We start from the raw sequence: 17,085 nt of genomic DNA, 5'->3' as shown, positions 1-17,085 counted from the left end.
ATGATTTAAAGAGAGATTTGGAGCCTGAATTTTAAAATCAAGGTGGCTTTGCTCATGCTTTCATTTGTTCAGGAGTGAAAAAAAAAATCCTTTGCTGTTCTTCTCTCCTGTCCTATGTTTAAGGGGTGCAATGTTGCACCACAAGGACAAAATCCACATTTGTCTAAATTCAGACAAAAGACATGACACATACACTTCCAGTAACCAAAGTCAGTGACCTGTCATTTAGCTTACATTGGACTCGCTTGGTGCTTTAATATTTCCCATGAAAATTGACTTTGAATTATTTTCCCAATAAAACTTTCTTTTTTTTTGTTTTAAATCCTATAAACTGTATCAATACATTCACATCATATTCCTTTGTTCCTGCTATTTTGAACCAGCCAAGACTCAGTTAGCTCTGCCTGCCACCACAATGCCAGAGGTGACGTGGGCAGAGCCTCTCCATCAGGCATCCCACTGGTACCCAGGCACTGTGTCCCTCATGGGGACATTTGTGGCTCTAGGACTTGCTTGCTTCTCCCCGCTAACTTCAATACCGCCTGATTTTGTTTTGGCTTTTAGAATAAGCTGTAAAAGCCACGGATTTGACAGGGTGGAAGAGAAAGGCTGAGGATATTTGGGTTTGGAGAACAAAAGTAAGGGATAAACTTGGATGATACCAGTCCCCTACTAGCAGTTATCAAAAAAGAATGCTCCCTCTCAGGCAGAACACCAGGGCCAGTGTCTGACTGTAAACAACTATGTCATCAAAAAATTTGGTTATTTAAGACTGAACAGATACCCTAACTATATTTCCAACCTATTTCCATGACAGTGGAAGCTTATTCTAAGAGTATACCTAACCCTGCAGAGATCAGGTTTGTAAAGGAGTTGACCAGGACACCCTCCAAGCATTACACCTCCTTTTTTCGTTGAGGTTTCAGTATGTTGGGCAGTTTTACTGCAGAGCTCCACCCCACAGTGTGGAATGAAGAACCAAGTTTGCAAACCTGGGAACCTGCCAAGGCTGAAGTGACACACTAGTGACTGTCTCAGTCCCGTGGGAAAAAGTGGATTAGATGAATCACAAAACAATGCCACAGTTATTTCTCCACTAAGTTAACTGTCTCTTGGTCACAGGTGATGAAGACATAAAAGTTTGACACAGCACTTCCACAGATTGTACTCTGTCTTGGAAATTTTTCCCCTGCATCTCCCTAAACTGCCATTACTCTCAGACTAACAAAAACTCCTTGACATTTTAAAGCAATGAAAAACTTTGGAAATGGGATTGCTTCAATACAGCAACTTACTACCTAAATTTTCCAAACTGTTCACAGGAAGTTGTCAAACTTCCCCAATAAAATCTGGTCTAGTATCACCCATAAAGCAGACACTGTACACTTCATAAACCAAACAATTTTATTTTAATTATTTTTGAAGAAAAAGTTACGAAATGGGAACTGAGCATAACAAGGTGACCTACAAAATAAACATGAACACAATCTTCCTCCATTTTTATGTTGCACAGAAACGTAGAAACCCAACAGTGATGTAAAGCTTTATTGCTCATCACTAAATATATAGCTAAAATGCTGCATTTATGTAATTTCTCAAGCAGAAATTGCCCAGCTTATACCACTACTACGAAAAGTTGTCTACGTGGTTAATGACACTCATCAACAAATTTTTCTTCAATATGTATTTCTCCCTAAACATAAAGTCTTAGAACAAAATTAAACTACAGATTGGGGAATGTCTTTATTCCTAGCATCAAATCCAGGAATACTTGTTTTTCTTTTGTTCTACATGAGGACATCTAAGGAAAATTCAAAGCATACCATCAGATTAATTTGAATTATTGAAAACCTGATTGCTAATAGTGATATACTACAGTAGAGAATCACAGTGAACTGGAGAACAAGTATGACTCCACATGAAGATCAACATTAGTAATATTATAAGAGAATAAAAAGCTGTAATATGGCATCTCACAAAAGAAAAGCCTTGAGCAATGGAACCTATGCAACTGGAGTAGAATTAACTGGGTTCAATCCCATGTGGATTATTTATTATCCAGATTTTAGTACATAAGGAATTTCAGTACCTAACTGTGGAAGTCTCAATTGCTCTGCACTGGCTTCTGTTGTCTTTACTACAGCAAAGAGTAGTGTATACCCAAAGAAATGTTTGCACCAGGTAAAGAAATATCTGCAAGTCAGCAATATCATGGATTTGAGTCTACTTTAATAAAGACCACCATCGTGGGGGGGGGGGGGGGGGGGGGGGGGGGGGGGGGAATAAAGCAAATACAGAAACATTTCCAAGATTAGAAAAGGAAAAAGAAAAGGAAACAACTTACTATAGCAAAACTCCAGGAAAATGAGGAATACAGAGATTTTTTTTTTAATGCAACACAAGTGAAATTCTCTTTGTAGGTACCAGCACTAAAACTTTGTGCAGATGATTGTGTGGGTGAGGGTCTGGCAGAGCAGATTACTGCTGTGCCCTCTAGAGGCTGGATGTCTGGCCAAGAAACTCTTCAGCAGCTACTAAAATACAATGGAAGCTACCAGCACTATCTGTAAGTACAGCCTCTTGGTCTTACCCTGCCATTGTGAAACTCCTGTATTTGAAATGCAGTAAACAGAAAAACAGTGAGCTTATAAAACACAGAAAACTGCTATTCTGCATGGTTTTACTGACAACTCTACCATATTTTGTGCTCTAATACACTGTAAGCATTAATATAGCAAACCAAACCTCTAAAGGATTTCTGTCAAGTATAAATACATGCATAAACACAAGATATAATTGAAAAAGTCTTTGCTTAATGAGCTCATGGGTGCTTTGGCACAGTGCATAAAACGTAGATTTAAAATTTTGAGATGATACAGCAATTCCCATAGTTGAACTTTGGAATCAACGTAAGAAAATAAAATCTATTCAACATCAATTCAGTAAGTTACTCTTACTATAAGACAAAGACACACCCCACAAATAACAACAATTAATTTTTTTATCACCTGAGTACTCATGAAGTGTGGATATTTTTAAAGGCAAAAACATCTCAGGGTAAAACTAGGGTCAAATTTTGCATTGGCAGTAAGTAAAAAGCTCCAATATACCTAGTCAATCATGCACTAGTTGAAACACAGTCCACAGAACACTTAATAGCTCAGCCCAACAAACGTATCACCAAGTGGAATTTGGTGAAAAAATGCAAATGGATAGATTTTTTTTTCATTAAATCATACATTATTTTTTATCCTTATTGTGTTACTACTGAGCAAGTAAGTCTTATTACAGCTAACTAGGAAACTTTCTTGCCTGAAATCCAGCATTGAACTACCCACACCATTTCACAAACCATACACTAGTAAATTATTTTACAACACAACAGCAATCCCTTCTGAAAATAGTAATTCTGTAAGAAACACGCACATACAAGGTTTCATTTCCTTCAGTGCCTTCTTACCCCATAATGAACATATAAATAGCTATAAGCTCAGCTTTTTGTTTAAAAATTTAGAAAACATCCCAATTTGATACCAGGGTTTTTTTCTGTTTGAAATAGTAAAAAAGAAACACTAGAAGAAAAATATTTATTTTTTCCTCTAAAAGCACAGTTAAATGATAAGTTAATACCTTTCATGAAATCTTCATTATTCTAACTACACAATACCTATTTATACTTAATTTTCTTGTAGAAATTACATTGTACAATGTGGCATATAATCAGTTCTGAGTGGGGGTACGAGAGAACCAGTTGTTAACTACGACTAAAATGACCAGTTTTCCAGTGCAGTTGTCTTCTAATTAAATTAAGTGTGAGGCACAGTCATTGAGATGTGCTATAATGACTTGCTTGAAAGTTTTTTCCCTTCCACTTTTTTCTCCCCCTTTGCTTATTAGAATACCTTACACCTTTCAAAACTAGAACAGCGTAGTGGGGTGGGGGGGAAGAGAAAAAATGCTTTTGGCAGATGCCATGCCAAGACACATATTACTCACCATCCTTCCACCCACAGTCAGGAACGCAGCTCATCTATTTCTTAGCTCCTTCCACTAACTCAAACACTCAGTATTACACCTCAATTGCTATTTCACAAAGACAAGCCTCTTAATGACAAAGTAGGCTGCCATTTTATTAGCAGCAAAATAAATACAGCTGTAGTGCTCAAAGCGGCATCAAGCTACAGTGATGCCTGTATTTACTCTCAGCTGTTAGGGATTACACCCAAAACCAGTTCTGTTCCAGAATAGCTTCCAGCTGAGCATCTGACAATGCCAGTGTACCCAGGAGATGAAATCCAGAGAGTCTGGCACCCCAGGAGCATGTTAAGGGGGCACAAGTTTCTTCTCACTTTATGGTTAATATTTTCTATAAGATTTGACTTTTTTCCCCATTTCTGAGAAGAAATAACTTATTGTATCAGGGGTGCTTATCTTTACAATAAATTACTACAGGTCACCTGGTAGAGGACACAACAGATATTAAAGTGATTATACCTTGCTCTTAGTCAGAAGATAGAATTATCTGTGTGTTGGTAGTGATGTCAGTAAAACAATGCAGAATGGCAGTTTTCTGTGTTTTAGAAGCTCACTATTTTTCTGTTTACTGCATTTCAAATACAAAAGAGTTTCACAGTGGCAGGGTAAGACCAAGAGGCTGGGAACGAAGAGGGGGGTGCTGGGGGATGCGGGCAGGCAGAGAGAAGGAGGCATAGAATGGCTTTGAAAAGCCAGGAAGGAGAGATTCTATTTCTCTGCAATGGGTTTGTATCAGCCAGGCTTAAATAATGGTATTGCAAATTAAGGCCCAGGGGAATTTGGAGCATACAAGTAAGCTTTTGTTCTCCAAACCCCAAAAGGTATGTGGGAGATTTGGGGGTTTGTTTCCATTTAAATTGCATATGTATTTCTAAACAATAAGTTAAACTTTTTTGCTCTTTTTATTGTACAGCCTTGCTGATTCAGTACCTGTTAGGAAAGATAGTATTCCCAACCAATGCAGCAACAACTCTTTCAAGTAACAATTATCTGTTACTGTACTTATCACTTTCATTTACTTGCCTTCAGAACTCCTGAACAAGGAAGAAAGCAACAAATCTAATGTAATAAACCTCGCAGGGAGTGGGGGAGGAGGATGGGAGGTGGGGGAAGCAACAGATCGAAAGAAGAGTGTGGGTAAAAGTCATTTGAAGGAATGCAAGCTTTCCAGTGTAAACACAGAAGCTAATTAGTATGTTGTGATTTTAAAACATATTCTGTTATCAGAAAGCAAAATAGAAATGTGTACTAAAAAAAAAATCTTCTGAAGTCTTTAAAGCAGGTGGACAAAAACATAGGCACACAGTCAATACACCTCCAGTGCCCCCACCCCACACACATGAACAGATACAAAATTGGGTTAGTTTTCTGTAAATAGGCTTAGCTCCTGTAAATATACCTCAGGATTTTAGATGTACTTTTTCATACTGTAAGGTTTCTATATGAAACCAGTTTAATCTAAGTGCTTCTGATTATTATTAGAAACTCATTATTTGAGGACATCTATCTTTACAGTAACTATGCACCATTGAGGAGCACAATGCCCATAATTGTTTAAAAAAGCCATGAGAGGGAGGGGGAAGGGAGAAGGATCAGGAGGAGGGAGAAGATAACTAAGGAAGATTTTGCAATTAGAACAGCATAATCTATTTTGCATTTTGTTTCTTGGAATATCTACACAGTAATAAACAGTATAAAGTCTCCTCTGAGCAAAATCACAAATGATTATACCTTTATATATGTATGTATTTATATATATATAAATAAAGGTATATTTATATATTTTATATTTATATATTTTATATATATATAAAAAAGGTATATACCTTTATTAATGTATGTATTCCTACACCTTATACCTTTATTAATGTATGTATTATTGTATACCACATACCTTTATTAATGTACATATTTTTGTCCTGATGAATTTAAAATGTTTTTACAACCACCAAGAAAAATGAAAAACTCTGTTTCTTCTATCATATCATATAGCATTAATACCTCAAGAGGGAGACTGGAACATTTAAGAAGTACAAATAAAGCTAATGCCTACCATTTTCTGGGGAAATTCCTTATAACACCTAGCTTCTGAAATTTGCTGCACACCTGCATATCCAAAGTCAATAGAAATTGCAGGGACTCAGTGCTTCTGATAACCAAGCACCCAAAAATGGAAAGTTGAATTACACTTTCTGAGATGCAATACTATCTGTGATGTTATCTCAGCCACTCAGACCCTTCAAGCTCAAACTGCAGCTGTTGTAATGCTCTGAAACAGAGAGGAACAGTCGCTTTAGCCAAAAAGGACTTGCCTGTCATGAATGAAAGTAGTGAATGCTACAATTTCTAAGCAGATGACATCCTGGGAAGTGGGGGTGGGGTGGTGTTTGCTAATTACTCAATAACAAAACATCTTTCCTTAATGCTGAAAATTATTACTCTAAATAAATACTAGTGTCAATTTGTTATTCTGTACCGTATGGATAACATATTATAACTGAATTATAACGGAACATTTCTAACTAGTGAGAACTTTAAAACTGTCATGCATTAAGGCACTGTTTATTCACAGTCTCTATAAGCACATTATGAGATATATTTTACCTACAGCTCATAGTGAGATATATTTTACCTATATCTAACTTTAAAAAACAAAGGCTTCTGATATTTATTGAACCATGTGTTTCAACAAATATGTTCTCCACATATTAAGGTGTGCCTTTGATATGACTGCCACACTGACAAATGCTAGGGGCTGAATAATGACAAGTGCCTCATACCCCTCATTACGTTGGGTTTACTGGCATTAATCTGAATAACATTGCTTGATACGATGACCACGGTTACCTATCACAGTTCATGTTACCACTAAAGTTTTTAAAGTGAAAAAATAAATCAGTTTTGTGGTATAAAGAATGCCTACACAGGACAGGAGTATGAAATACAATGAATGAAAGCCAAAGAATAAAATGAAAATCAATGATTAAGAAAGGTTAATTGCAGCATGAACAGTTTCCAAAATATATCTATTACTGCTTTTATTGAGGCAAAGAGCAAGAAATAAAAAATTATCAGAAATTCTATGAACACATGAAAAATTATTATCTTTAAAATTAAATATCTGCTTATTTATTGTATGCTCAATACAGTACCACTATAGTTATGAAGTTAATATAAAGCCTTATGATATAAAGACCTAACATCAGTAAACACAAAACCTCTTAATTTTCTAAATCAAATGTTCATTTATTTGAAGAGCTAATAAATTTATAGCCTTCTTCCATATTAAAAATAACAGAATGTTTATGGTTTAAATTTATGATCTTTAAACCCAACAGTTCTCTGACTGAATGGAGATAGTTCACAAATTATCACAGATGACTTTAAGTCTATATTTTTATAAAAAACACAGACTATTTTAATTTCTCTACTTTTATCATGCAGATGACCTATCTACTATGCTTAAATATCTTCAGCAAACTCTATATGTATATTAAATAAAACAATTTCATTGACCGCAAAAAAAATTAATAAAAACGTCGTCCAAACTGAGTTTTCATATAGCCACATTGCACTGTTATTTTAGAGCTGCAAGGGGAAACAGAATTACATCCACATACTAAGAGTGTATTTCTACAATACTGTATCTAGTCATGTGGTCCACAAATGCCAACAACAAGGGACTGAAAATAGGATCAATTCTTTTCTTTCTCAGAAACAATCTTGTAAGCATCTGAGTTCCCAAAGACATAAAAGAATAGTTACTTTTCTGAGATCTTTTGATATTGCTCTTCATGGTGGAGCTATCCACAAGTGATGGGAAAGATCTCTTTTGAAAGTAAATGGTGCTCCTTCAAATGTGTTCAGAAACATCTTTGCTGTTCCTTTCTCTGTTTCTCAAGTTTAACTTGAAAAGGATGCTTGATTTTTTAAAATTTGGTTTAGGTATCACAATGGGATACCTAATATCAGTCGGTGCTCGCAAACCTTATTCTTCCAGCATAGAATCTAGCTGTTTCTTTCTCTGTGTCAACACAGGAGGCTGAAGTAATCAGACAGGTCTAAAGAACACAGAGGATGTTAACCTGCACTTTCTCAGAATCTGTGATGAGTAGGCTCATACTTTCAACATGACCACACTGAGCCATAAGGCATATAAATAGCTACTTTCACTTAAAAGCACAGCTATCACAGCAGTTTGTACAGTAGGCCTATCAGTTCTTAATATTTAAAATGTCAATATCAATACTATTGTCATGGATTCATAATTTCTGCCTATCATTTTATCATTCCCATCCACCCTCTGCTGTCAATCAGCAATATAAAGTAATTTTTGGCTCTTCCCCTCACCAGCAGACAAGCACACAAAATCAGTTGTACTGTCTAGGAATATCTTTGCAACACTACAGTTTTAAGTTTTATTAAGTGATAATTCAAGCTCACTGTATAAATGCTTTTTAATTAATGACTTGCTTCTATGCTAGAATGGAGGAGACAAATGAAAATACAGATGTTATTTCTAACATATTAGAAGGCAAACAGCTGTTATTCTAAATCAGGTAAAAAAACCCCAAAACATCTTAAATGAAAGCATGCAGATACATTCCTGCCGCAAACCCCTGTGACCCACCAGGTTCAGTCCTTTCTCCCATCTCCTCTCAATATTCATTTACAAATTCCCTTCAGATTAGTAGGAGTTATGCAAACATGCCTTAATGTGTCCCTTAAGCATTTTATCACACTGAAGAAGAGAAACAAAAAGTTCAGTTTTGACCTGTATCAGAAAATCATTCATTCAGATCCTGCTTAATTAGATGTGAGACCGCTATCTTAGTTCATGAAGTTTGACCACAGTATGGTCTTGCTGCTAAAGTATTAATGCATGTAAGATACATATTACTCAAACAAAGTTATCATCACCAATCTATAACCAGCGTGACACATGCATACATTCTAAAATATCACACAAAATAAACTGTGGCATACATCTTCATACATTGAGCAATTCATCTACAGAAGGTGAGCCACATGCTTTTTAACAAAGAGTACAGAACAGATTAAAAGTAGAATACAGAAGGGTTAAAAACAGACTACAGAAAGTCCGGGTAATACATGATTTCAAGGAATCTGGAACAAAAACGTACTTACATCACCAAAATTTATAATCATATCAAAATAATCTCAGCATTTTGTCCACATACCTTTCAGGGTATTTGAAATTTAACTAACAATATGCTAGCAGTAGCTACACTATAAAAGAACTGAGAAAAGAGTTTCTCAGTTGCAGTTAAATAATGACTGGCAATTGCTATTTCAGTATTTCATGGCATATCAGACTATACCCTTAACAGACTATTATAGAAAAAAAAAATTAAAAATTAGCCAGTGTCATGACAGTCATCTGTAGCTGCATTATTTTTAATTACAGCCAAGATACATGAAACTTTGTCCCCTCTGCAGAAAAATGGTTTAAAGAACAAAGTTTTAGTCCATTATTCAAATAATGTATGGCTGTTCTTTCTATTGTACAAATACAATAGCTTTTGTAGTAAGGAGTGTTGCTTATATGATTAAAGAGATAGTTGAGTGTTATGATATGTTTGACAGGTACCGTTCCACGCACTATCGGAACAGACACACAATACTGTTATTAACATTCTTCGTGTGCCGATACCTCATAGCAACAGAGCTCGGCAAAACGAAAGCAGAGACTCCACGTTTTCATCACTGCAGACATCTCCGTATGCCCTTAATCAGTGGTGCTTTCTGCAGATTACACATTTTTGTATTCATCCCATTCTCAAACTGACCTGTCAAAGCCCAATCTCTCCCCAGTTCCGCAAGATTTTGGTAACCAAGACTGACCAGCTATTTTTCTTTCCATTTTCACTCGTCACACAGCAGGGCCAACCCCAACAGGTATTTAGAAGAAACAGTAGTGAAGTCCACTTGTGCTTAGTAGATTGCTGCAAATACAAACTATCTTCCAAGAAACATAATATATATATATGCATTTTCTTTAACATGCCAACTGAGGGGATGGCAGGTACAATTATTAAGGTCTGAAAGATTTAGGTTTCCTTTGACCTCCATTACACCTCCAGTGTAGGATTCCCTGCTCCTTGAAGGGTAAGACTGTATTTGTTGAACCAACAGTAACATCTGGGAAGTGGTTGTCTCTGTTTCTCTCTATTAGCCACCATCCTTTAAAGGAATACTGTTTCATTAGTTTCATTAAGGGAGATCTATATGTTGTTTTGATTGAGAGATTTTTTTTTTTCTTTTTCTTTTTTTTTTTCTTTTGTTTATTTAAGAAAAAATAAAAAACTGAATGATCTTAAGGAATTTTCTTTATACTCACATTTCTCACACACTCTATAAAAATATCATTGACATAGGGTGAAAAGGTCGCATACCTCACCAAAATGGAGCCAAGTACTCCCGTAAGGTTTTTCACCTGGAAAATATTCCTGTAACTAATTCTATGTATTGGAATTTTTTTAATTATTATTTTAGCAACAACAACAAAAAAAAAAAAAAAACAAAAAAAAAAAACAAAAAACAAAAAACAAAAAAACAAACAAAACACAAAAAAACTCTGGGCCTTTTCCCAGATGAGAGTTCCCTGAAGTCATCTTTCCCATAAGGAAGATAAGTTTTCACTTAGAGGATAGCATCTCTAGCAGCAAGATTTTAATACTCTGCAACAATATCAGGGATACGCAATCCTGAATTTACGGCTCTTCAAATTGCTTTTATAGCTATACTATTCATTTCAGATCAGATGCTTATCTAAAATTCCATACATCCATAATATCTAATTTAAAACAGCTTCCAATGAGTCAAAGAATAGTACTGGGAAAAAAAAAAAAAAGACAAGCCACCACAACCAAAACAAACAAACAAAAAAGCCACCATGGTCCAGATTCTGGGAACTGTACATTATTTTATCTTTTCAAAGCTAAGTATTTTTTACACCAGTTAAGGATTGGGCCCAATAGGCACAATTACACTTCAAACTTCATTTTTTTCACCTCTATAGTACTGCTTCTTATCTGCTCTGTTACTAACACATGAGAATTTCTAATTAGCTTATTCCAAATTATTTTTACAGTTATTTTTATGTCTTATCAATAACTGAGCAGGAAAAAAAAGTGCTGATTTATCAATTAATCAAGCTTTATGGACATATGATATTCCTCAATACTTTAGAAATGTCTGCAGAACAATTTCCTCCAATCATAAGATCAATGAATCAATGTAAAACCCCAGTAATTAAATTTATCAACTTAGTATCAATACATCCAGCACTTTATGAAAGTATTGTGTGAAGTTTTTTCTGTTAATGGATATATTGATTGAGGGCAAAGAGCCAAATATTTCTATTATTAGATCTCGGGATGCAAGATCAAAACTCAGTCTGTCATAAACAACATACAAGTGTTTCATATAGACAGATCTCATGCTGATTTTGTACCATTAAACCCACTCCTAACAAGCAGATAAGCCTATTAATTGATGATTAGGACTACAGAAAGATAAGTCATCATATTCAGTGTTTCATGTATGCATTCATTGAATAAACTTATTGACAGGAACCATACAGAATAATTCCCCTCTAGGAGTTATATTTTAAAAAGAAACTGAGCATCTAAACAACAGCAGATTCCAAACCTTGTTCATGCAGCATAAAATAGCGTTATTAAATTTTTAAACTAAAGCTTTGTATTTTGAAAGTGATTCTCTCTCCATTTTATATATAGCAGTTATTAATAGACAGTGAAAAATAAAGCCCAAAGACGACACATCTAATAAGAGCCGTAATAGAAACAAAACCAAGAAAGCAAAAACACCCTCCAAGTATTCTGAAGATCAATTTTTAAAGGGTTAGTATACAAACTATTCTGGAATATATATTTAGTTGCTATCCCTTACTATATACACGTAAGCAAGTAGGGCACAAAAGTTCATCAAGTACCATTTTTTAATTATAAGAAATAAAAGTAGTAGGGCTTTTTATTTCAAGAAAATAAATCCCAAATAGTGTTTGGCTAGGCTTAACTATAAAAAAGCTTAAAGAACAGCTAATGACATAAGACCAGTCATTTTTTCCCATTAACTGTATGATGCAAATATCAATAACAATACAATCTTAATATTTCTAAAATGCTGCTACAATAAGCAAAATTCCTGTACTTTCACAATGTTCAATAAACAAAAACAATTCGAGCTAATAGTGAAGGTATCTTAATATGACGGAAGGAAATAGCAACAAAACCTCCAAACCCACCAGATTCATGTAGGAGTCACATCCTGTTACAAACATCAAACAACAATGAGCCTTTATTACCATGCTATGATTCCTTCATTTCAAACATGATTAATTAGCAACTATAACACTCACCAAAACTCCCACCACGCTGCTGTTTGCTGCCTATTTTCAAATGGGTCTCTATCAAGTATTCATATGCAGTGTTATCTCATTTACGACACTGAAGAAAAGAAGTCAAAGCATCCTGCTTTAAGGAAGATTTCACTCATACCCTAGCCAAAAAAATAAAAAGCACAGAAAAGAAAACAGAAACCCAACAACCAAACACCAAACCCTTGTTTCAAAGGGATTCCTTTATAATCCAAACACAAACTTTATGCAAAATGAAAAACTTTTTAGTGAAGTTGCTAAACAATTTAGATGGTTGAAAATAGAAAAAGATAAAACATCAGTTTTAGACTTTGTTTTGGTCTTTTTTTTTTTTTTACTTGAAATCTCAGCTTTACATTCAATTTGAAATACACTGCTCCTGTTGAGAATGAACGCATGGTTCATGTGCCAAAAATGGATGGAAAAAGAAAATCAGAAGGGGAAGAGACACTTAGCAGTACTCTTAACATGTTTTAAGTTGTGCTAACAAATACCTTCAAATGTACCTTACTTGCTATAAGCATTACTTTGGCAGTAAAAGAAACTTTGCTTCACAGGGATGAGAGGTGGAAACTGAGATTACAAATAGAAGAAGACGCAACAAGACTGAGAGCAGAGGAAAAAAATTGCCTTCTCAAGCAGAACTCTATAAATACCATCAGAAAGACAACAAAAAAAGGTTCCATTTGGAAGCAACAGATGTATTCCTAAGCAAGAAAATATTCCCGACGAAATAATGCAGAGAGTCATACAGACAGGATGCCTGAAAAGAAATTGCCTGTGTGGCAAAGCTAAAGTTTCCATGTGAAAATAAAAACAAGGTAGAAGATCCAATACCTCCGTAGTTTACCAGCTCTTATATCAGGGATACTTGATGATTTTGTCACGCCCAGAGCAGAGCAATTTTTAAGTGCAAATCAGTCCTACTCTCTCCAGCTTTCTCAATTTTATAAATTTGGCATCAAAAACATCAAAGCAGCTTCCACTTCGGACCTAACTTTTAGAGGATCAATGTGACAAGTCACTGCTTGATAGATGTTTCTCTTGATAAACGACTTGTTCAAAAGAGACATTGTAGCTTTCATTTCCTGACCACAACACACTTTTAATTTGCAACAGCAGAGCTGCTCGAGTGTGACTAGTTCCCACTTCCCAGTCTTTCAGGACTGTGGCACTGTCAGGCCACATGCACGGGCAAAACAAAAACTCCGAAAGAGATGAATTTGCAGAAAGAATTTTAGCAAAACTTTTCCTTAAACAGGAACCTGATTATGTTTGATTTCTCCTAACAGTGGGCTCTTAAACATCCCCTCCCAATCCTTAACATTTTAAGGGAAGCGAGGAAAGAGAGAACTCATATTGAAAATATATACTTAAGCACCATAGAATATATATAGCTGCCTAATAGTATCATGTTTATTATACACACATATATTACTGCTACTATAATTATTATTATTATCTGGGAATTGCATTTAACAGTCCAAACCATCCACACCATCCAATTTCAGCTCTCAGCATACTGTCCGATTCCCGATTTAAAATTTATAAATGTAATATCCTCCTCATCACAAGCAGCAGTCCAATCTGCTCTGAATATATATTACAGCTTTAACATCACAGAGGGAAATCTCCCATCTGGCAATCACATTTGCTCCAACAGCTCTAGGAAAAAAAAAAAAAAAAAAGCTCCGCTCTTGCTTGCTTGCTCTTCTCCTTAAAACATTTCTCAGAGCAAATTATGTGCATCTAAAATAAACAGTTGCCTTATTGATCGTTCCAAAGTCAACAAGTTCTAAATGCAAAATGCAATCAGATCATTTCCATCATATATCACCTGGGATATGTTTAGCAATACAGTCACCTACAACACCAAAATAGGAGTGTACATTGTGCAACTGTCTCTCAATTTCTTTCTTGCATTCAGATCTGTTATTACAAGAGATCATCAGCCACACACGGCAGACCTCCCCTTATCCCAAACACACACACACACATGCACACTCTCTCTCTCTCTCCTAGGGTCTCTCCATCCTTATTCATTACTATCACACACAATTAAAAGTGAACATACCCCCTTTTTGGTTGCACAAAACAGACTAATAGTCACTTTTGTTGTTACTTCCTTAGCCTCAACTGCATACCTAGAGGTGCATCTACTGAACCACAAGGAGCTCTACTGAAATTCCCCATGCTCCATTTTATCTGACTTTTTTGGAGGAAGGGGCAGCACGGGGGTCTGGAGAGTGACCATTAAAACAGAGCCAGTTTCAGCACCTGATTATTTCATTCTGTTAAGCACTGAGAGCAGAGCAATGTGAACCAGACACTTGTAAACTGAGCATAAAATACTCCTTATTAAATCGTATTAAGCATTCGGCCACAACAGTAATTTTGTTTGTTTACATGCAAAACATTCCCTCACCCCAGATCAGTTAGAATCTCTAGCAGCTGATTACACTGAAAGTAAGAGAGGGAAAAGCAGCTGGAGTTTAAATAACTACTAAAAAAATATTCATTTGCAAAAGAAAAAGATGCATTTTAGGCATGTATGTACGAGCACACAGATGTGTAGGTGTATATATTCACTGCTACACGTTTTTGCCCTCTCCATCGCCGAGTTGTACTAATTTACATACCACTGGAGTTCAGTGGTGTGTATAGTGCACTGCTGGTAACATGCAACTTCAGGTTTTACAACTGAGATCAATACAATGGACAAAACTAATGCCATAATCGAAGCACAAATGATAAACAAATGATAGCAAGAGAAAAAAATGCTTATATATACATAAGAAAATATACTACTAAACATTAGGTATTTATTACAAAATATTTGCATGCAGAGTCCTCGGTGCGTTATCATGCTGTTTAAATTTGTCTTTGCTATTTAGATGCAAAGGAAGTAGATCCCAAAACGGACATACCATAAACACTGGTGCTACTGATCATTTCTTGCTGGCAGCACAAAAAGCTGAATTGGATTTTTCACAAGCAGGAATTCCAAAGGTTGCTTTTCATTAAAGCCACTTTTCCTCTCAGCTATCAAATGTCACTGCCTTGAAACGTGGGCCCTTTCGTCAGGTATTCATTTAACCTACATGCATATAATTAAGTGGGAAAGCAACATCAACAAAAAGGGGATCTCAGATCACAAGAGAAGAAAGAAAGGGGGAAAAAAAGCACATGACCAGGAATGCAAGTCCATGTCAATTTCACTCACTCCCATTGAAACTAACAAGAGCTCCAGGGAGGATAGTAATAGGATCAGTGGATTGTATATACCATTAAATTATACATCTTTCTCTCCCTCCTGAGCCAACAATACGCCCACCACGCTGTACCCCCTCCAAGATGATGTGCTTACATTTTACTGCAACAGCTCCTCTGACATATTCGTGCCCCCACACCCCCACCCCAGCCAAGACACAGCAATTTAAACCTAACTTTTGTTCTGCGAGATTCTTATTTGCACTTATTTGGTCAGAAGTTAGTTGCCTCAATGTTCAGACCCGCGTTACCTGCAGTTTATTATTTTCAAAGCAACTTAAAAATAAATCCAATTAAGAGGAGGAGGAGGAGGAGGTGGGGAGGGAGCTTGCAATCGCGAACTCTTAATCTGCCTACTATTGTTGGCAATGATCAAGGAGGAAAAACCATGCACAGCGATTGTATATCTGTACTTTCCAGACTACGATCAGGCAAGCAGACCGGAGTACTTAGTATCAGAAAACGACCGCAAATTAGGCAAAATATTTAGGGCACGAACAGGCAATTAATACGCGGCTGTGTCGGAGATCTTTAGGATTTAATAAAATTTAAAACGATGGTAGGGAGACTGGGGGGGGAGGGAGGGAAAAAAAAAAAAGATCCTCTTACCTGGAGATTTGGTACAAGAACCCGATAGGTTAGAGTAGCATCGATCCGATGTGTTTGCTGATGAATGGGGGCTCGGGTTAAGTGAAGGTGCCTATGATTTGAAATCATTCCAAGTTTTTGAAGGGAAGACTGACTGCAGCCTCTGCCATGTTGGAATTTCAAACCCAAAACAGCTGCTTTGCAAGGAGCCAGCATGCCAGCAGCTGGACGCCTGCGCAGAGCGCCGCCGAGCCAAATTCAAATCACTTTCACGCGAAGAGCCAAAGATCAGTTTTCAAAGGGGGAGCGGCGCGGGGGGCGGGGGCGCTGCGCGGTCCTGCGCGCCGGGGCCGCCGCTTCCCGCGGGGGCCGGCGGGGTGTCCGCGCCGCGGCTCCGCTCCCTCTTCCCGGGGCGGCGGGACGGGGGCAGCGGGCAGCGGGCTCCCTCCGCGGCGGCAGCGGCGGCGGCGGGGCTCCCCTCGGGCGCGGCGGCGCGGGGCCGGGGCCTAGCGGCAGCCCGCGCCCGCGGTGCAGGCGGGCGGGCTCCGGCGGCGGAGGTTGCCCCCGGCTGCGGCCGCCTCCGCTTCGCCGCGGCCGCCCCGCGTCTGCCCGCCTGGGGCCGGCGGGGTGTCCCGGCTCGACCGGCAGCGGCCTGCGCGGCTGCCCTGGCCGGCAGCTCCTGCGCCGCGTCCCCGGGCGGGCGGGCGGCGTCGGGGCTCGCCGGTCGCCACCGCCTGCCGCCCGAGGAAAATGGCCGGAGTGGAAGTGCC

At 37.5% G+C, this 17,085-nt stretch overlaps 1 protein-coding gene across 3 annotated transcripts in view; it reads right to left on the bottom strand.

Annotated features, from left to right (window-relative positions):
* Positions 1-16,490, bottom strand: part of FIGN (fidgetin, microtubule severing factor) — a 103,881-nt gene extending 87,391 nt beyond the window's left edge. For 2 of the 3 annotated variants that reach the window (XM_054277869.1, XM_054277868.1), the window contains exon 1: positions 16,337-16,490. Coding sequence is in view for 1 of the 3 variants with exons in the window: in XM_054277867.1 (XP_054133842.1) it covers positions 15,385-15,409 (25 nt within the window). In the remaining 2 variants the exon portion in view is untranslated. Of the gene's footprint in view, positions 1-15,384; positions 15,555-16,336 lie in introns of all 3 variants that reach the window. The other variant, XM_054277867.1, reaches the window with a different exon arrangement.
* Positions 16,491-17,085: the final 595 nt, after the last annotated feature.

This window comes from Melozone crissalis, unplaced genomic scaffold, assembly GCF_028551555.1.
Source record: "Melozone crissalis strain CALT ecotype California unplaced genomic scaffold, PUWL_Pcris_2 ptg000023l_1, whole genome shotgun sequence".
Classification (NCBI taxonomy): domain Eukaryota; kingdom Metazoa; phylum Chordata; class Aves; order Passeriformes; family Passerellidae; genus Melozone; species Melozone crissalis.
This window is presented reverse-complemented; position numbering and strand designations above follow the sequence as displayed.